General features: G+C 42.7%; 1 protein-coding gene across 1 annotated transcript in view; it reads right to left on the bottom strand.

Annotated features, from left to right (window-relative positions):
- The window catches only part of GPATCH11 (G-patch domain containing 11), a 51,030-nt gene extending 33,585 nt beyond the window's left edge, over positions 1-17,445 (bottom strand). Inside the window, exons 1-2 of the mRNA XM_075862813.1 lie at positions 17,250-17,445; positions 15,101-15,327 (exon numbers count right to left, since the gene is read on the bottom strand). Of these exons, the coding sequence (XP_075718928.1) occupies positions 15,101-15,327; positions 17,250-17,314 (292 nt within the window). The 5' untranslated portion in view covers positions 17,315-17,445. The remainder of the gene's footprint in view (positions 1-15,100; positions 15,328-17,249) is intronic.
- Positions 17,446-21,753: the final 4,308 nt, after the last annotated feature.

Raw genomic sequence — 21,753 nt, 5'->3', positions numbered from 1 at the left:
TAGCGGTGGTTTTGTTTGTTAACTTCACCATTCACATAAAAGTTTGCCTCATCACTGAACAAAATGTTCTGTGTAAACTGAGGGTCCTGTTCCAATTTTTGTTTTGTCCATTCTGCAAATTCAGTGCGCCGATCTGGGTCATCCTCGTTGAGATGCTGCAGCAGCTGGAGTTTGTAAGGGTGCCATTTGTGAGTAGCTAATATCCGCCGAAGGGATGTTCGACTGATGCCACTCTCCAGTGACATGCGGCGAGTGCTACGCTGCGGGCTCTTGCTGAATGAAGCTAGGACAGCCACTGATGTTTCTTCATTAGTGACAGTTTTCATGCGTCCACATTTGGGCAAATCCAACACTGAACCAGTTTCACGAAACTTGGCAAGCAGTTTGCAAACTGTAGCATGGGAGATGGGTGGTCTCGTAGGGTGTCTTGCATTGAAATCTGCTGCAATGACTCGGGTACTGCGTTCACCAGACATCAACACAATTTCTATCCGCTCCTCACGTGTTAACCTCTGCGACATGTCAATGGCTGTAAACAAAGAGAAGCTTGTAAATAACTCATGAAAGAATAAAGTAACGTTAAAACCAAGCACACCATTGTTTTTCTTGTGAAGTTCTCGATAAGTTTGATGGGTCACATGACCCTCTTCCCATTGAAAAACTAAAGTTGGATACAAAATGGCCGACTTCAAAATGGCCACCACGGTCAACACCCAGCTTGAAAAGTTTCCCCCCTCCCATATACTAATGTGCCACAAACAGGAAGTTAATATCCCCAACCATTCCCATTTTATTTAGGTGCATCCATATAAATGGCCCACCCTGTATGCTCACCTGCTTGACAAAAAGGCTTCAGCAGCCCCGCTGCCAAGCACTTCTAAATGGTCCCAACTGATCCCATCACTTACTGAAGGGAATATTGTGGACATATTGCAATCTCACTTACATGTGTCGCCGGCGGCCAACAATAAGCTCATTCAACTATACTATATTAATCAAGCTTACCCGACACTGGTAAGATTATTTAAAGTGCATTGTATCTCTGAACCTTCCTGCCCTAAATGTTCTTATGCTCCTGCAGACTTTTGGCATATGGTGTGGATGTGTCCTCGCATCAAAACATATTGGGCAGAAGTTGTTGGATCCCTTAACTTGATATTACCTTCCCCTATTATAAGCTCTCCAGAACTGTTTGTTTGTTTGTTTGTTTGTTTGGCATAATGGAGGAAGAACAGTGGCCATATTATACCAGAATCTTTAGACAAGAGACTTTATTCTTAGCTCGTAAAGGTATCTCAATGCGATGAATGGATGGGCGGCCTCCTACAGTTACAGTTTGGAAAAATATGGTTAACTCTACTGTATCATATGAACGTGTCATATTCAAACACAGAAATCACCTTGACAAATTTCATAAAATTTGGGACTTGTGGTGCGGATCTTCAGACACTAATTATTCCTCCAGAGAGCTGGGGCTGGTAGTGGAAGCGTTGGTGGAGGGTGTGAGACGATAGCTGCAGATTGTTATGGTGGTAGTGGGTGTCTCGGGCCTCTTGCATATGTACACACTTGTAAAAGTCTTTTGATATGTATGCTCAGATTGTTACTTTTAATGTCTGTGGTACCATTGCTCACATAGTACAGTTTGTATGATGTGATAATATAGTAATTATATTTTCAGCACCTGTGAGTGCTTGGTCGCAAAATTTATAGGACATTGTTGTCCATTCACTTTTCTAATTCCATACTGTGATCAACTTTATTTACTTTTCAATAAAACGAGTTTAAAAAATATATATTTCTAAGTTAATCATGTCATCTCTTTTCAAAGCGAAATAGGTTTAATTATTTGTAAGCTTTCCTCATAACTTAGATTCTCCATACCCCTTATTAACTTTGTTGCTCTTCTTTGTATTTTTCCCAACTCCAGGGCATCCTTTCTATGAACTGGAACCCAGAACTGAACTGCATATTCTAGATGAGGCCTCACTAATGCTTTGTAAAGTGGTAATAGTACATCCCTGTCCCGCGAGTCCATGCCTCTTTTAATACACGACAATATCTTGCTGACCTTTGAAAAAGCTGATTGACATTACATGCTGTTATTTAGTTTATAATCTACAAGTACACCCAGGTCCTTCTCAACAAGTGACTCCCCCAGTGTAGCTCCCCCTAGGACATATGATGCATGCAGGTTGTTGGTACCCAGATGCATAACTTTACATTTATCTACATTAAACTTAAAGGGAATGTGTTGCCAGCAAAACATGTTGTTTTTTTTAATTAAACATTTAGTGTGTAGGTGATTAAACATTGTTCAAATTTTTTTAATTTTTTTCACGAGTCAGGAAATATTATAAATTAGATTCTAATTTATAATATTTCCCATTGCTGGTCACAAGATGGAGCTATTCCCAAAATTACAGCATTGCATGTGGTAAAGCAACCACATTGCTTTTTGCTGCAAAATTGGGAAAAAAGCACTCTCTCTAGTGAGCTCTGAGAATCCCCCCTCCTTTATCCTGGCTAGTGCCGGGATAAACGAGGGGTTTGAACGGTCTAACCTCCTACACTGTGTGTCGCCATTTTTTGAGCTAACACACATTGTAGGTTTACATACAGTAGTAAACACACACAAACACGAACATACATAGAAATCTCTTACCTGCTCCTGCCACCGCGGCTCCCTCCGGCCCGTCCGCTCCGTCTGCTGCCGCTGGTCCAAGTGCACAAGTCCGGAAGCCGCGACCGGAAGTAGTAATCTTGCTGCCCGGCCGCGACTTCCGGTCCACAGGAAAATGGCGCCGGACGGCGCGCATTTCAAATTGGACTGTGTGGGAGCGGAGCATGCGCAGTTCCCACACAGACGGCGTACACAGAAGTGGATGGGACGGGACCCGTTCGCAGTCCCTATGGGACTGTGGCTGCCGTATTCCATGTCTGTATGTGTCGTTAATCGACACATACAGAAATGGAAAAAAAAATGGCAGCCCCCATAGGGAAGAAAAAGTGTAAAAATAAGAAAAAGTAACACACAAACACACAAATTAATCCAAACGTTTTTAATAAAGCACTAACATCTTTAACATATTAAAAAAAAAATTGTGATGACACTGTTCCTTTAATTTGCCAAGTGGATGCCCAAACACTTAGTGTGTTCAAATCATCTTGCAATTTACGAACATCTTCCATAGACTGAACTATACTACATAGCTTGGTGTCATCTGCAAAAATAGAAATAGTGCTATTAATCCCATCCTCTATATCATTAATAAATAAGTTGAATAATAGTGGTCCCAGCACTGAACCCTGGGGTACACCACTTATAACCGGGGACCATTCAGCGTAGGAATCATTGACCACAACTCTCTGCATATGGTCCTTGAGACCATTCTCAATCCAATTACAAACTACACTTTCTTAACCTACTAGTCCTTCTCATTGAATTAGAATATCAAAAAAGCTAATTTCAGTAATTTAATTCAAAAATGTAAACACATCAGTGTGATCTATTTCCAGCATTATTTTCTTTTAATGTTGATGATTATGGCGAACAGTTAATGAAAGCCCAAAATTTAGTGTCTCAGAAAATTAGAATGCTATATAAGCCAAGTTTCAAAATAGATTTTTAATACCGAAATGTAGGCCTACTGAAAAGTATGTACGGTATACGCACTCAATTCTTGGTTGGGGCTCCTTTTGCATGAATTACTGCATCAATCCGGCGTGGCATGGAGGCGATCAGCCTGTGGCACTGCTGAGGTGTTATGGAAGCCCAGGTTGCTTTGATAGCAGCCTTCAGCTCGTCTGCATTGTTGGGTCTGGGGTCTCATCTTCCTCTTGACAATACCCCATAGATTCTCTATGGGGTTTAGATCAGGCGAGTTTTCTGGCCAATCAAGCACAGTGATACTGTGGTTATTACACCAGGTATTGGTACTTTTGGCAGTGTGGGCAGGTGCCAAGTCCCGCTGGAAAACAAAATCAGCATCTCCATAAGGCTTGTCAGCAGAGGGAAGCATGAAGTGCTCTAAAATGTCCTGGTAGACGCTGCGTTGACTCTGGACTTGATTTAACACAGATTCTGTAGTCTGATGAAACCAAGATTTAACTTTTTGGCTTCAATTCAAAGCATCATGTCTGGAAACAACCAGGGACAGCTCATCATCTGCCTTATACCAACCCTACAGTGAAGCATGGTGGTGGCAGCATCATGCTGTGAGGGTGTTTTTCAGCGGCTAGGACAGGGAGACTGGTCAGGGTGGAGGAAAACATGAAGGGAGCAAAAGTACAGAGATATTCTTAATGAAAACTTGATCCAAAGTGCTCTGGATCTCAGACTGGGCTGAAGGTTCACCTTCCAACAAGACAATGAGCCTAAGCACACAGCCAAGACAGCACAGGAGTGGCTTAGGGACAACTCTGTGAATGTCCTTGATTTGCCCAGCCAGAGCCCTGACTTGAACATCTCTGGAGAGACCTGAAATTGGCTGTCCACCGACAGTCCTCATCTAAAATGACAGAGCTTAAGAGGATCAGTAAAGAATGGCAGAAAATCCTCAAATCCCGGTGTGCAAACTTTGTGGCGTCATACCCAAGAAGACTGGAGGTGGTTATCACTGCCAAAGGTGCTTCAACTAAGTACAGAGTAAAGGGTCTGAATACTTATGTCAATGCAATATTTTTTAGTTTTTAATTTTTAATAAATTAGAAAAGATTACGAACATTCTGTTTTCACTTTGTCATTATTGGGTATTATGTGCAGAAAGATGGGGAAAAAACTTTTGGATAATATGCTTTCCTATGGAAAGAACACAGATATTGTTGAAGTCCGTCTGGTCAGGGGACCAGGATGTTAACCAGGGGGAAGCTCAAATCTCCACTTCTAGGGGGCCCTAGAGCCTTCAAAGTGAATCAAGGTTTGAAAAAAAAGCTATGATGGCAGAAGTGGAAACATCCATGTTTTCTACGGCTGGAATACACTTAAGCCGTGGGGCCCGTCAACGTTTTGTATAGCCATCGCCAGAATTGTCCAGGCCTACTATTGTACCTGCTGAGGTCAGGTCAAATCTTTGTGTGTGCACTTTAAAAGGGCCTACTCTGCTAAGCAGGTCCAGCGGCGCAATAGATTACGCATATGGCTACGAACAACAAGATTTTAGGTTCGGCTCCCATCTGGTTCGAGAACGTTGCCTTATCCTATAGCCTGGCAACGAAATCTCCACTTAGCTAGGCATGCCTGCACTCATTGGATATCAGACATTGCATAGATTTGGGCCTGACGGGTATCGGTGTGGAGGACAGGCTGGGAACCTCTGGTTCCATTGATTTCTGGAAATCTCCAAGGCTCTAAATATATGGAGAAGAGAGAGAGAGAGAGACAGAGAGAGAGAGTGAGACACAGATAGAGACAGAGATTCATATATGGACAGTGACGACAGGGGCTCCTCCAGCAGAGGAATCCCCGGCTAGAGCGTCGGCAGCGATTTGGCTGGGGATTCCACTCCTAGAGGGAGCCAGCTATAGGGGGGGGGGTATGTGTGTGTGTGTGTGTGTGTGTGTGTGCGTGTGTGTGTGCGTGTGTGTGTCACTCTCTACAGAGGGCACTGTGGCAGTACCTAGAGAGGGCACTGTGGCAGTACTTAAAAAGGGGCTGCCCAATATTGTGTCTGCCAAACGCTAACAACTGAGCATCCAGACTGTATTTAGCAACAGAAACTGGATTGTTAAAATAAGCACGTGGATAAAACTCGAAAAATCCCAGTAAGTTAAAACCTAGCGGTATTATTATAGTAATGAAGTATTGTTATAGTAGTTCAAATAGCTAATTCATTAAAAATGCCATGGATCAATAGAACGCTGAAACGACGGTATATGGCAGAAGTCCAGCGGAATCTGAAAATATGCATGCTGAGCTGCATAGAACGGAGGAGCAGAGGGATCTCCTCCACTCGTCGTTGGAACAGGGTTAGCTGAGTATGTATCTGGTTATCTTTATTAGGAACTATTGGGGCATTATACTGTGTGGGGGCAGCTATGGGGGCATTATACTGTGTGAGGGGCAGTGTCAGGTGGTATATTATATACAGTAGTATACAACATGCTTAGGGAATCTACATTAATTTAATGGCGTGGCATGCAATAAAGGGTGTGGCCTTAAAATTGTTTATTAATCATAATCGAGGTTACATGGTCAATTAATCGTGATTTTCATTTAGGTCATAATCGCCCAGCCCTAGTTGGAAGCACACCTGGATGAATATACAGTCAGGGGCTCAAGGAGTCCCATCTATGTCCTTGATCCTGAAGGAACTCAAAGCCATATCATGTGCTCTCTTTTACTTTGCTCTGTAGATCCAGGGGAAAGCTGTCCGTGTAAGGTCGGACAACATAACATCAAGCAGGGTGCACCCGTTTAGAACGCTTTCTCAGGGAAGTGGGAAAGATCTTGAAATGGACAGAGTTGAACCTACCCATCAGTCTGCTGTACATATTCAAGGCTCCCTCAGCAACATTGCCGACCAATTGAGTCGAGGTCTAGCAGTCTCAGGATACTTGTCTCTGAATCTAGAGATCTTCAAGCAGATCTCCAGGATGTGGGCAGGGCCAGAGAACGATCTCATGTCAAACAGGTTCAGCGCCAAGGTGGAAACATTTCTTTAACCTTTATCAGGGGGACAATCCCTTGGCAGTGAATGGCCTGTCCATCTCTGGCAGGCTTAGCTGGCTTACATTTTCCATTCGGTTTCCTTGGGTATTGATGAAAATTCAAGTAAGACAAGGCCACATTAAAAGCCATTATAACGTTCTGGACCCAGAAGTTATGATTTTTCAAACTCATTCAGAGGAGTCGAGGGTTTTACTGGAAAGTGCCTCAATGCAGAACTTGGTGTCTCAGAGAACTCAACTCTGCCAGGAACTGAAGAGATTCAACCTGACAGCCTGAAGGTTGACCAACCTCTTTTATAATTTAAAGGGCTCTCCGATAAATTTATGAAGACCTGCTCATAGTCAAAGTCTGAATCTACCAAAAAGTCTTACACAAGGGTTGTTTGGATATTTTCAGCTTGGTATTCCACACAAGGAGTGGATAGTTCCAACCCGCGGATAAACAACATCCTAGACCTCCTGCAGGAAGGTTTTAAAAAAAGGACTGAGTCCATCGACCTTAAAGGTCTAAATTTAATAAATTTTCAGCTAATTGGGTTGGATCCTTTTCATAAAAGCCCTTGGTGAAAAGGGTTCTTAAACGGTCAGCATGAATGAGATCTACCATCCTCAGATCTGTGACAAAATATGACTTTGCTTTGGTCCTAAGATATTTATGCCATCTATTTCTGAACCTCTGGAAGAGGTCCCACATAATTACCTATACTAAAAGGTTATATTCCTCTTGGTCTTAACCAGGGGTGGACACAGGCGGTTTAGGGCCACTGTGCAAGAGGGGTATATGGGCCCCCATGCTCTCCAATAGTTTGTCATGGCACACCACGTTGTGTCTCTCCAACAATACAATAATAACTGTGAGCCACTGTCTTAGTCCCTTCCATGCAATGTACTAAGCCCCTATGCAGCTGCACAGGTAGAACATGTGATATGTCCGCCACTGGACATCTATCAAGAGAATAGGGGAGCTCCTGGATCTGTACATCAGTTTCCTCAATGACATGGATTTGTTCGCCTGCTGCTTTCCCTCATTTGTAACCAGTAATAAGGTAATCTCCCTTCCAGTGTTCTAGCACGCGTCTTCCTCTCATGAGGAATGTAATCTCCATTCCTAGGTCTGTCCTGTGGTCTTGAGATGTATTTCGCTTAGAGTAAGGGTATGTGCACACGATAACGACCATTACGGCTGAAATTACGGAGCTGTTTTCAGGAGAAAACAGCTCCGTCATTTCAGACGTAAATTACTCGTACTCGCATTTTGCGAGGCGTCTTTGACGGCCGTAATTTGGAGCTGTTCTTCATTGGATTCAATTAAAAACGGCTCAAATTACGTCCAAAGAAGTGTCCTGCACTTCTTTGCCGAGGCAGTCATTTTACGCGTCGTCTTTTGACAGCTGTCAAACGACGACGCGTAAATTACAGGTCGTCGGCACAGTACGTCGGCAAACCCATTCAAATGAATGGGCAGATGTTTGCCGATGTATTGGAGCCGTATTTTCAGGCGTAAATCGAGGCATAATACGCCTCGTTTACGCCTGAAAATAGGTCGCGTGAACCCAGCCTTAGATTCATTGTTTCCTAAAAGAAACAAGCGCTTAAAATCAACCAAACCTAACCTGGACAGATGGATTAACCCGTTAGTGACCGCCAATACGCCTTTTAACGGCGGCCACTAACGGGCTTTATTCTGATACATACGCCTTTTCACGGCGCTGCATCAGAATAAAATTGCGTCACCGTGAAAGGAGATAGCTCCCTGCTCTCAGCTACCGGAGGTAGCTGAGGACTTGGAGCACACTCTGGGGACCGTTGTTTGCGGTCCCCAAACCGGCGATCGGCGGTATTCAACGAATACCGGCGACCGCCGTTACAACTAGTGCAGCGGTGGAAAATGGACATTTTTATCTCCTCTCACCATGAATGTTTGGTGAGAGGAGATAAAAAACTAACCTGAAGGGCCTCCGATGCCCGCGATCGTGTCCCCCTTCTCTTCTCCTCCCGCAGCTGCCGGGAAGAGAAAAAAAATGGCGCCCGCGCATGCGCACACAATCTAATTAAGATTGCGGCGCCGTGCAGAGGGATAGCTCCCTGCCCTCCGCTACCAGAGGTAGCTGAGGGCTTGGAGCACAGTCTGGGGACCGTTGTTTGCGGTCCCCAAACCGGCGATCGCCGGTATTCAACGAATACCGGCGATCGCCGTTACAATTAATGCAGCATTGAAATCTGACACTTTATCTCCTCTCACCATGAATGCTTGGTGAGAGGAGATAAAAAACTATTTGTTAGGCCTCCGATCGTGCCCCCCCTCCCCCCAACCGCCGGAAAAAAATATATAAAAATGGCGCACGCATGCGCTGTCAGTGAAAGGCAGCTATTCTGCCTGTAAATGGAAACTGATCAGGGACCGTTATAATTGGTCCCTGATCAGATGGTCACTGTGATATACCTATCACAGTGACCATAGTCCCATATTTTCAAAATACAGCACAAGATTTGTGCTCTTTCCCTCCCTCCTCTCACTGTAGTTGATCTGTGAGAGGAGAGAGAGAAATACTATACAAATCTTGTGCTGTATTATACTGTAAAATACACCACATACTTACTCGCCAGTGTTTTCCGATATTATCCGAATATTGTCCGTAATTTACCCCAGATTACCCGTAATTACCCCAGATTACCAGTAATCACCCCAGATTACACGTAATCACCCCAGATTTTTTGTTTGTCTTCTAAAAAAACAAAAAAAAAACAATTATTAGTGTGGTGAACATGAACCGCAGAAGCCGCAGAATGTTCTCTGCAGAGCAGGCATACGCCATGCTGTGCTCTAGCGGTTCCGGCAGTGATACGGACACTGCGTCAGAAGCAGAACTTGGCTCAGAAAGCGACACAAGTTCTGCTTCTGCCACTGGACCCCCCAGCCCTATGGTGGTGGACGCAGCGGTCAGCGGTGAAGCGTCAGGAAACGGGCCTAGTACTGCAGTCCCTTCCGCAATTTGGGATCCTGCAATTGCTTTCTCCCCCCAAGTTTTGCCATTTACAGCGACTCCAGGCATCAACGCAGATGTCTCAAATTTTAGTCCCTATAATTTTTTTCATTTGTTTATAGGTGATCAGGTCCTGGAACTAATTGTCCAGACGACGAATTTATACGCCAGGCAATTTGGCACCCAAAATCCCAGGTCTTGCTATGCCAGAGGATGGATCCCCACAACAGTTTCTGAAATAAACATTTTTTGGGGAATTACCCTAAACATGGGGATAGTAAAAAAAACCTCTATCCGCTCCTATTGGGCTACCAGCGCTATCCATAGCACGCCTGTATTTGCAGCCGTTATGGCCCGAACGCGCTATGAGACTCTAATGCCGTTTCATGCATTTTTCTGACAATACACAAATCCCCCCAAGAAGTGACCCAGCCTATGATCGCCTCAACAAACTGAGACCCCTAATCTCCCTCCTAAGTGACTCATTTTTAAATTTATACACCCCAGGCCAAAAACTAGCGGTAGATGAGTCCCTTATGTCCTTCAAGGGCCATCTATCGTTTCGACAATACATCCCCTCCAAAAGAGCCCGATACGGAGTGAAACTCTATAAGGTGTGCGAGAGCACAACGGGCTACACCTGTGGCTTTTTCATTTATGAGGGCAGGGACCGCCACCTTAATCCCCCAGGATGCCCAGAGGATATTGGCATTAGTGGGAAAATTGTCTGGGAACTCATGGTGCCATTCCTACAAAAAGGGTACCATGTGTACACCGACAATTACTACACCAGTGTCCCCCTGTATAAGTCCCTCCATGCTGCGAATACAGGGGCCTGTGGGACGGTACGAAAAAATAGAGTCGGCTTCCCTCAACGACTGGTGTCCAGGCGACTAGAAAGGGGTGCGTCACTCTCATTTGGAAGTGACCAGTTGCTCGCTGTCAAATGGAGTGACAAAAAGGACGTGTACATGCTATCCACCGTGCACGAGGACACCACAGTGGCAGTAAGAGAGAGGGGCGCTACCTCTGATAAGAGGAAACCGGTCTGCGTGGTGGACTATAACAAGTTCATGGGGGGAGTCGATCTATCTGACCAGGTCCTACAACCGTACCTGGTCAAGCGCAAAACTAGGGCCTGGTATAAAAAGGTAGCGATCTACCTTATCTAGATGGCCACTTACAACAGCTATGTGCTGTACAAAGACCCAGGGAACGCTCAGTTTCCTCCAGTATCAGGAGAAAATTATAGAGCACCTCCTGTTTGACTCCCCCGCACCTAGAGACTCCTTCCAGTCAGATGATGTCAAAAGGCTCACTGAGCGCCACTTCCTTCACCCCGTCCCTGCCTCTGTGAACCAAAGATACCCCCAAAAGAGATGCCGGGTGTGCAGTAAACACGGAAGGAGGAGCGATTCCCGGTTTTACTGCCCCATGTGCCCTTCAAATCCAGGCCTGTGCAACTACCCCTGTTTTGAGACCTACCACACCGTTTCTAATTATTAATTTTATCTATAATTTAGGGAACACCAAAAAGGGTGTGGTGGGGGGGGGGGGATTCTTTTTAGGGAGTCAATTTCATTTATGCATATTTTTTTGTTTCGTTTCTGGGCTTTCCAAGGGAGGGAGGGATTCTCATGGGGAGGTTTATTTATTTCAGACTGTAAAACTAAATTTCCCCTTTATGATTTTTTTTATACAATTCTTGGACAATTAAATCCAGGACTTGACCACTCACAAATGAATACAGTTTATTGTGCAGGAGCCCACATCTGTCTATTCAGAACATGGACCCCCACAAGCGTTCTTGAAATAAAAAATAAATGTGGGCATTGCCCGTTCCGCCCCTGAATTAGTGGAAGTCGTGCATTTTAGAAATGGTTACAAGAATAAATTGGGGATGTATTTCCTTTTTCTTATGACCATGTCCTGCCACATACAGCGGTTACATTCCTAATTCTGTACCGTGATACGGGCATGATATTTTTTTTTTGGAGGATCTCTAATAATCGAGCTGTTCCTTATCAATACACCATGGTCTTTGTTACGGTTCTTCTGGAAATACTGACATCATTTTGGGGATTAGTGATCCTTTACTGTTCCTATAGATGGTTTTGGACATTGCCCCTCTATATATTCTGTAGGTGATTGGTTGTTTTGTGCACATAGCGGTTCCTACCTTGCCGGGCAGGGGCCTGTTATGGTGTACCGCGTCACTTGGCACATTCGTCCCTCATAAGGATTGATGGAGCTAAAGAGATGTTGTACAACCAGTCACTGAAAAATAAATCCTTGTCATGACAGCCCTGCAGGTGTTCTTCTATCTAGTGAACAGACTCGAGTTTGCAACATAGTTGGATACATTTTCCTCCATTTGTTTGAAGATATTGCCCGTCACTCCAGTACAGTTTATTTTTTCCTCTCTGACTGATTTTATATTAGGACAGAATTCTGTCCACAATGACATCATAATGGCACCAACTGCTTCTTCAGCAAGACATAGTCATAAGTACAGGCAAATACGTCTATAGCTACATTTATCCGTTATGAATACACGACTTCACTTCTCTTCTGTATGCCGCACAAATTTATTAATGTGGCGTATTTCTAACAAAATAACCTTCTACCACATCTCCTCTATTTCATGTGGAAACGTAATAAGAGTTTGAAGAAAACATTATATACCCATAGTGTCTGAAATGATACCCATTATTTCCTCCTTTAAAAATTTTTTGGTCCGCATGCCCACTATACCACTAGATGAATACCTTTAGGGGTTTCGTTTTTAAAATGGGGTCATTTCTGCGTGTTTTTTTTTTTTGTTCAGGCAGCTCAATGCCTCTAAATGCATGATATGGGGCCTATAATTTATTCAATTGTGCCCTGAAAGCCAAAGGGTGCTCCCTCTCTTTTTGGCCCAGCCACACGTCTAATAAGCAGATTGGGGCAACAATGAGAGTATTTTTGAAAACAGGAGAAACCGGGTGATAGATTTTGGGGTGTGTTTCTTCATTCTTATGGTCGCTTTACACAGAAATCGGTCTTCAAAGTGATATTTTTATGGAAAAAGTGATTTTTTATTTTTTTTCACCTGCTATGCATTCAATTTAGCAAAAAACTGTGGGGTCAAAATACTCAGTACACCCCTAGATAAATACCTTAAGGGGTCTAGTTTTCTAAATGGGGTCGTTTATGGGGAGTTTCTATCGTTCTGGTAGTTCAAAACCTCTCCAAATATACAGTGGGGCCTAAAACATTTTCAAGCAAAATATGAGACCTGAAAGTCTCCGGGTGTTCCCTTCCTTTCGGGCCCTGCCGTGTGTCCAGGCAATGCATTAGGGTCACAATGGGCGCATTTTTGAAAACAGGAGAAACAGGGTGATAGATTTTTGGGTGTGTTTCTTCATTCTCATGGTCGCTTTACAAAGAAATCGGTCTTCAAAGTTATACTTTTATGAAAAAAGTGAGATTATATTTTTTTACCCCTGCTTTGCATGAATTCTTACAAAAAAACTGTGGGGTCAAAATACTTACAACACCCCTTAATAAATACCTTAAGGGGTGTAGTTTGCAAAATGGGGTCACTTGTGGGGGTTTCCACCATTCTGACACCTATGAGCCTCTGAAAACCTGGCTTGGTGCAGGAAAACCAAATGTACTTCAAAATGTATAAAATTATTACTAAACTTGTAAGTCTTCTAAATTGCTCAAAAAAATAATTTTTTTTTCAAAAGTGCTGCCAAAATAGAGTAAAGAGATGGAAATATATATTTAATAAAAAAAATTGTACTGTATGTATGTACATATGTGACATATTGCCGTTAAAAATAGGGAAAAATTATAATTTTTACAAAATTTCTTCATTTTTTCTATTTTTTTATTAATTTCCGTAAATCGTATCAGTCTACTTTTACCATTAAAATAAAGTACAACATGTGACGAAAAAACAATGTCAGACTTACTTGGATATTCAAAACTTTCGCTGAGTTATTCTCTGATAAAGTCACACATACCAGATTTAACAAATCTGGCTTGGTCATTAAGGCCCAAACAGGCCCGGTCATTAAGGGGTTAAAAAGGGCATTAGACGGGCTTACATTGTTAGAACTCTGATCTACCTATTTTTTCTAGCGCCCACCCTACTAGAGCAGTGTTAACCTCTTGGGCTGAATTAAGTCTGATCTTGCTGGATCAGAAACGCTGTGCAGCATGGACAATATATTTATCAACCATTATAGGTTGAATGTTTGATTCTCCGAGGAGAAGGCTCTTGAGCGGTCAATTTTGAGATCCGCCAGACAAGAGGGCCCTCCTTTTTGGGTTACTTCTTGCTAAATCCCCATTATCGTGTTGCTGGTGGGACGTAGGGGGAAGTGTAGATCTATAACACTAATCTGTGTCGCTTCCCGCCCTAGTTCGTTTACTACTTTATAATAAACACAAGGAGGGAGGGGCTAGATCTTCTTTTATGGGGTCAAAGTGCTCTAGTTAATTAGTGTTTTAATTTTATTAATAAAATATTCCCTCTGTATTACTGTACACAGGGGAAGAAATATCCCATTATTGTGCTGCTGTTAGGACTGAGGTAAAACAGATTAACGTTAGAAATCTCCACGTTTGCATCCATCTAAAAACAAATCTATTACAGCATCACGGCTTTTGTTATAGATGAAAGCCATGATGCTAGTGTGAACAGATCCTTAAACGGGTATTCACAACTTAGACATTTATGGCATATCCACGGGATAACTGTCTCTGGGACAAGCACTTATATCGATGTCACCTGACCCCCGTTTTGCCCCGTAAGGCGGCTGCTGACACTGTTCTATCCATTCTGTTCTACGAGAGTTATGGAAACAGCCGAGCAGTGTTTGGTCGGCTGCTTCCGTAATTACCATAGAACAGAATGGAGAGAGCCATAAGCATGCCTGGTCCCCTCAACACTAGCCCCTGCCTTGAATTGGAAGTTGGTGGCCGCCTCACTGGCCGAAAAGGGAGTTGGGTGACCCCCGTTCTCGATGTAGGTGTTGGACCCAGTCCCTGGGGCTTGAATACAATGGAAAATGATTGGCCGATCATGTCATACACAAGTAGTTTCATTCCAAAATTTTCCAACCTGGCTGATCACATTTTCGACTATCGCAAAAGATTATTTGTGTTCATTTTACAAGCGATGGTCGTCCAAAATCGTCCATTTCGGACAACTTTTCTTCTATATATATATGGCAAGCTTTACTCTAGCAGCAAGTACAACACATTGATAAGTGAGGAAATACAGATGGTTAACTTACAAGAACACCAGATAATTGATCAAGTCAAGGATAAAAATCTGGTATTGGATGAAGGTGTTCTTTTTGAGCACATTAAGGTCATAATCTTGGCTACTGTGTGCAATATTGGTTATGATATTTCATCATGTATGTGATAATAAAATAATAGACCTGTACCTTTCTTGCCAAGTGCTTGACCTTTTTTATACCCCATCTTCTGAAGTAATGCAAAGCCCTTGTTTTTATTGCTCAGAGCCTCATTTAGTACAGAATCTCTTCTTTCCTTCTCCACCTCTTTCAAGCTCTTTTGTCTGTTCTTAACATTACTTTCCTTTTGCTTCTCTTCCTTCTGATAAGATTCTTTGACTCTCCTTGGCACAGGGATTCCTGGTCTAACATCCTGTCTGGTACATAAAAAGTTATATAAAGATATACATAACTACTTTAAAACACTTTGGAAACAACATAGAACAGAATTGTATTTTTATTTTTTACGTTTTGACAATAATTAATAGAATTTAACTAATGCAAACTGAAAAACAAAAGTAAAAACAGAAACCAAAAAACAAAATACATGTTGGTTTTAGCAGTTCTCTAGAAAGCATTTAAAGTGCTTCTCTGCTTAAATAATGATTCACACAAGATCATGAAAAATTAACTTGTTATAGGTGCAGAAGTTTGTGCTCGAGAGCTGCTCTTCCTACTGTGATTATGGGCAGAAAGTTGGAGCCATTGTCTGCCATTCCGAACCCTATGGGCAACAGTCTTTAGTCACAAGCATGGAAATATATATTTATACACTCCTTGCTCACTCTTTTTTTTTATCTAGTCCTATTTAGGAATGTCAAAAATATGACAATTGTCGAAAACCCCCACTGCGAAAGGGTTAATTTGAAAATGAAGTATAAGGATGGGGGTAATGTTTATATAGATGAGTAAAGACATAGATTTCACTGAACACATCAGTTACAGCCAAGGATGAGATACAACACTTCAATGCCCCCTCTCCTTACAGACGAGTATCAGAACTAGGGTTGTCACGATACCAGAATATGGACTTCGATACCGATACTTTGTGTAGTATTGCGATTCTCGATGCCAAAATGATACTTTGCAAACAGTAATAATAAAGAAAAAAAGTTCTTCCATTTTCTGATGTGAGGCACGTGGCGTGATGAAATTTTGAACCTCCACAAGCCTCACATTAATAGTAATTAACCCCATCATGTTCCTCAGTCATAATGGACAACATTGGGTTAATGTGTGAGGTACATGATGGGGTTAATTACTATTAATGTGAGGCGCATGGAGGTTCAAAATTCATCACATCTCGCGCCTCACATTAATAAGTGAAAGAAAGCAGATTTTATTTTATTTACAGCGTACACATCATAAATTACGCTATAAATTTGTTGTGCAGGTTATTACGGTCGTGACGATACCGAATGTGTGTATATTGTATGTATTGAGACTTTTATTTTAAAGTGTAGCTAAATGTTCGACAAACTTCTGACATGTCATAGTGGGCCGCGTTACATCATGCTAACTGCGCACGCACACTTGTCAGGAGCGGGGCAATGGCTTATTACACAGCCGCAGCTCCACTCTGACTAAATTCATGTGTTACAATACTAAACGGTGCGTCTGCACAGCTTAGTATCGAAATACATGAATTAACGGTATTAAACAGTTTCAGGGTGCACGGCGTCAAAATAGTATCGATATTTCGGTGCATCGTGCAAACCTAATCAGAACATAAGAGAAAATTAGAGTATAACTGGTCCTATTATTTCATTAGATTCACCCATTATCATTGGCCCAAGAAATTAAAAGTATAAATATGGCATCCATATTTCTACCACGTGGGCCAAGTGTTTCTTGGTATAACAGTGATGCTTGGCTTTTGTAGGATTTGGACATATAGGAGCATTTTTATGAAAATAATTGATGTTTAACCCCTTAAGGACCTATGACGAAAATGAACCGAACTTATCAATTATTAAATAGGGCTAAATTAAAAAAAGGGCCTTTATTAAAAACAAAGTGTCCAGGATTAGAAAAATTGTCTATTTTTTACTCCAGGAAAAGCACCTCTACTTTTCAAGGGATGTGTCTGGTATCGCAGCTCAGCCCCAGTCTTCGAATCCAGGACAGCCTAGACAAATGCAACGATGCCAGAAACCGGCTGTACCTGCACTAGTAGTCTCCCTATTAACCGTAATGTAATGAGGTGCAAAACTTGCTATTATGTGGCCATAAGAAGAAACAACAGAGACCCAGTACATAAAATGAAGGACAAATAACAGAAGCCCCGCACACTGCTTACGTGGAGCTGATGAAGGCTTCCGACATATAATCTTCCTCCTCCTCTTCTTCCACAATATTATTCATTATTAGGTCACTAAATACAGCAAACAGTCTTTATCGTCAACAGGAAAAAACTCGGAAATGAATTAAAGCTGCACAAGGTGTTCGCTTGGGATCTCCTTCCGACCGGAAGCTGCATTCCCGCCATATTTACTACTGGCGCTGCAGAATCTGCATTGACTACACAGAGCACGGCAGTGGAATATCCGGCTGTGGTAATTTACGTTGTGCATGTGACTGCCTGTCCCGCTGCCATTACCTTGTTAATGTAAAAGACAAAACAAGAAGATTTAGGGATTTGTGCCTTGCATGCTAGAAGGCCACGGTCACATCGGACCAACTGAAATGTTATGTGCGCTGCAACACGACTAGATCCGTTTTGCCAGTCTCCTACAGTTGTTATTCTGCATTTTTGTATCAGGGTTTTACAGCTGGAAAGCAGACAGCGTACACATGTGAATTGGTAGTGGTGCTGCACCAGCAACCCCTCCAATATACCGAAATAAGCACAGTGCAACAGCAAAAACCTTCTCAAGTTTCTTCCATGGTAACTAAAAGTACCAACTGTACCCTCAAAAATACCAGCTACACTATCCCCATAATAAGCCAAGTGTATGAGTAAAAGGGGTTTTGGTGGCTTGGCATTACGTAGAGTTGTGCATATATTTGACAAGATTTTATTCACTTTGTAGGGGTCTATTCACACATCGCCGTCATATGGGGTTTGCCGAAAACAGCGAATCGACCCTATTAAGTGTCAATGTTCTTTAACCCCTTGAGGACGTGGCATATTTTCGGCTTTCAGGAAGCATCGGTTTCTTTCTTTCCTTGTGTATCCACGTTCTCCGAGACATAACTTTTAAAATTTTCTGTCAAGGGAGCTGTAAGGGCTGGATTTCTGCTGAATGAATTGTATTTTACATTGGCACCATTTTTGTGTACTTTTTAACTTTTACTAACTTAGGCCTCATGCACACAACCGTAAGGGATTTTATTGTCCGCAAATACGGATCCGACGGCTACAGATACACATCCGTAGCCGTCAGCAATTGCGGAAGCGCCCATAGACTTCTACGGGCAAGTCCGTCCTGCAATTGCAGACAAGAATAGGAGATGTTCTAAGTTTTGCGGATAATTTCTACGGCCCGGACACACATCCGTAAATATATGGAAAAGTGTCCGTGGCCTATAGAGATGAATGGGTCCACAATTTCATCCGTAATTACGGATGGAAATTATGGTCGTGTGCTAATTACGTTTTATTAATTATTTTTTTTTATTCTGTTCACTGTACATTGTAAATGCCATGTTAACTTTATTTTACCACACTATGTGATTAACAAATATGGGGGGAAAATATTTTTGCGTCACCACATTCCAAAAGCAATAACCTTTTTTTTATTATTATTTTTCTGCTGATGTAGCTGTGTGAGTGCTTGGTTGTTTTTTTTGTAAAGAGTTGGTTTTACTGGCACCATTTTGGGGTACAAAGAACTTATAAATTAACTTTTTTTTAAATCCTCTAAACACTTTTATAATATATTGCAATACAGCAATGTATTCTGCCTGTCAGTGAAATTCTGATGGGCAACCTAATAGGCCCACAGGCTTGGGGGATCACCCCATGATGTGTTGATAGGCTTAAAACAGGAATCCCCTACCTCTTAGAAAGAACTTGGAGTATGTTCACACACTGAACAAAAAACAGCAGTAAAATACGGAGCTGTTTGCAAGGGAAAACAGCCTCAGATTTGCCGACGGTTTTTAAACCACAAACGTTTTTTGCGACCGTTTTTTTCTATTAACCCAAAGAAAAACGGCCCAAGAAGAGACATTCAATTATTTTTACGTTTTTTTTTTTTTTTTCAAACGGCAACGTAAAAAAAATGCCCTGTCAGAACGAAACGCCGTTTTTCCTATTGAAATCAATGGGCAGATTTTGGAGGCGTTCAGCTTCCGTTTTTCAGACGTTTTTCAGGGCGTTTACGGCCCAAAAAATGGTAGAAAATAAGGCGTGTGAATATAGACTCAGACGTCGCAGTCACTAGTGACCACAGCTTCTAAGGGCCAGGATCAATCTTATCTCCAAACCCACTGCTTGGTCTACACTTGCTACTATGCAAAAGCTGCCTGAAGAAGGGTTTCCAAACCCGAAACATTGCTTCTGTACAGTACAATAACCATTACTATCCCACCACACTGCCTCAGAGCATATGAGTAGGCCAAAAAAGATGTCCTCACCAGCAGCTCACCCTCTGAGCTTCACCCAGTCCACAGGCACAGACAGAAGTTAATTCCTTCCCCAGGCAATGGGCAGATGTTTGCAGACGTATTGGAGCCGTCTTTTCAGGCGTAATTCGAGGCGTAAAACGCCTCCATTACGTCTGAAAATAGGTCGTGTGCACATACCCGAACAGCACAAACTGCTGCAGGAGAAGGAATCACATACTTACACTGCCCAGGACCGCATTGTCAATGGCTCGTCTCAGTCAGGCTGTTCTGGTGGGAAGCGGTGGGCAGTACTTGTAGCAGACGTGCGTCACTTCTGTATTGCAGTGTATAATTGCCTGTCAGTGTAAGGCCGGATTCACACGAGCATGTACAGTCCGTGATATATGGTCCGCGGGTCGGCGGCATTTCCCGGACTGAGCACACTGCAGGGAGCCGGGCTCCTAGCATCGTCGTTATCTATGACGCTAGGAGTCCCTGCCTCTCCACGGAACTACTGTCCCGTACTGAAAACGTTTTTAGTACGGGACAGTTTTCCCGCAGCGAGGCAGCGACTCCTAGCGTCATAGATAGCGATGACAATAAGAGCCCAGCTCCCCGCAATGTGCTCAGTCCAGGAAATACTGCCGACATACGGACCATATATCCCGGACTGAACATGCTTGTGTGAATCCGGCCTAAAACTGATAGGCCATGCCTTTGGCCTAATAACCATTCACTAAAGGCAGGGGGCCTTTGTTAGGCCCCCGGCCGCCATAAAAGCCGTGGCACCCTGCAGTCGCATCGCGGGTTGTCGATGGGGTGAGAGAGGAAGACCCTTCTAAAACCACTTAGATGCGGCACTCGCTATTGACCGCCGCATCCGAGGGGGTAAACAGGCAAGATTACATGACCGGAGACCACTGCTATTGGTCTCCAATCGCTGTCCTGAAGCCCCGAGGCCGTTAGCAACAGCCTGGGCTTCAGGAGCAGAGCGCCCGATTCGTGGGAAACATCTTCTGAAGTCCCGCTGTGAAAAGGCGGCGCTTCAGAAGAACTATCCTAAGCGGCCGTCGTAAAAAGACTATACAGCAGTCGTTAAGGGGTTACTTGTTACACTCCTGTGTAAATTTATATCAAAGCATGATCAGTTTACATCAGTTGTGAACCCACATTTAAATAACTCAATGTATTGGACCAGAGATTGAATTCACATGATGCAGGCCATCAATTCACAGCTGCATCACTTTACCAGAAAAATGCATGTTTAACATGTTCGTTTTGCTGCGACTAGGTATTAACTTTTACTATAGAAAAGAGTTCATTATATCATTTGTATGTTTTCATTGAAATCAATAGGAAAAAAATGTAGCACCAAGACTAGAGCATGGCGCAATTAAAAAACAAAACACAGCACGCTCTAAAGTAACCCAAATAATGCATTTGCAGGCTACATTCACACGAGCATGGGGAAACTCGGACGTAAAAAAACGTGATGTTTTTCATGGCCGAGGTGCCCTTCGTGCGTGTCCCATTTTCACGGATCCCCATGTACTTGAGCCCACAGAGGAATCTGTGAAAACGGAAGATAATAGGTCAGGTTCTCTTTTTCAACAGGTCCTTCACACGGTCTGTTGAAACAACTGCCGTGTGAACGGCCCCATTGAAAAACATGCGTCCATGTGACGGCTGTTGTTTTCACGGCGATCACACGGACGTATTTAATGCTAGTGTGAATCAGGCCTAAGGGTGTATTCACACGATGCGGTTTTCCCAAGTTTCTAACCCCACGGCCGAAAACCGCACCGAAAAATGCAATGCGTGTTTACTGCGATTTGCAAAATTGCTGTAAAAACGCATGCATTTTTCAATGCGGTTTTTGGCCGAGCGGCAAAAAAATTTGGCAAAAAGGCACCGTGCGAATACACCCTAAAAATAACGCATTTGCAAATTTGACAAAATAAACACCAAATGCATGGGTCATGCTTGTTTTATTTGCAATTTTTTGCTGAATACAGAAAGTTACAGTAAAACAGTGATCTATCAACACCACACATGAGTTAACTGAATTGCAGTTCATGCTTGGCTGTAATAATCTTAGTATTGTGCTCAAGATATTTTATTCTTCCCTTAAAAAGTAAATTTTAAGATATAAAAAGCATTTTTCCTGCTCCTTGTGTAAACAGTATACTTCTAATAAATAACCCAATAAATAGCTGGTTACTAAGCATTGCAAATGTGGAGACTTATGGAAG

This window comes from Rhinoderma darwinii, chromosome 4 (genome assembly GCF_050947455.1).
Source record: "Rhinoderma darwinii isolate aRhiDar2 chromosome 4, aRhiDar2.hap1, whole genome shotgun sequence".
NCBI lineage: Eukaryota > Metazoa > Chordata > Amphibia > Anura > Rhinodermatidae > Rhinoderma > Rhinoderma darwinii.
The sequence above is the reverse complement of the archived record's forward strand: the minus strand, read 5'-3'. Positions and strand labels throughout refer to the sequence as shown.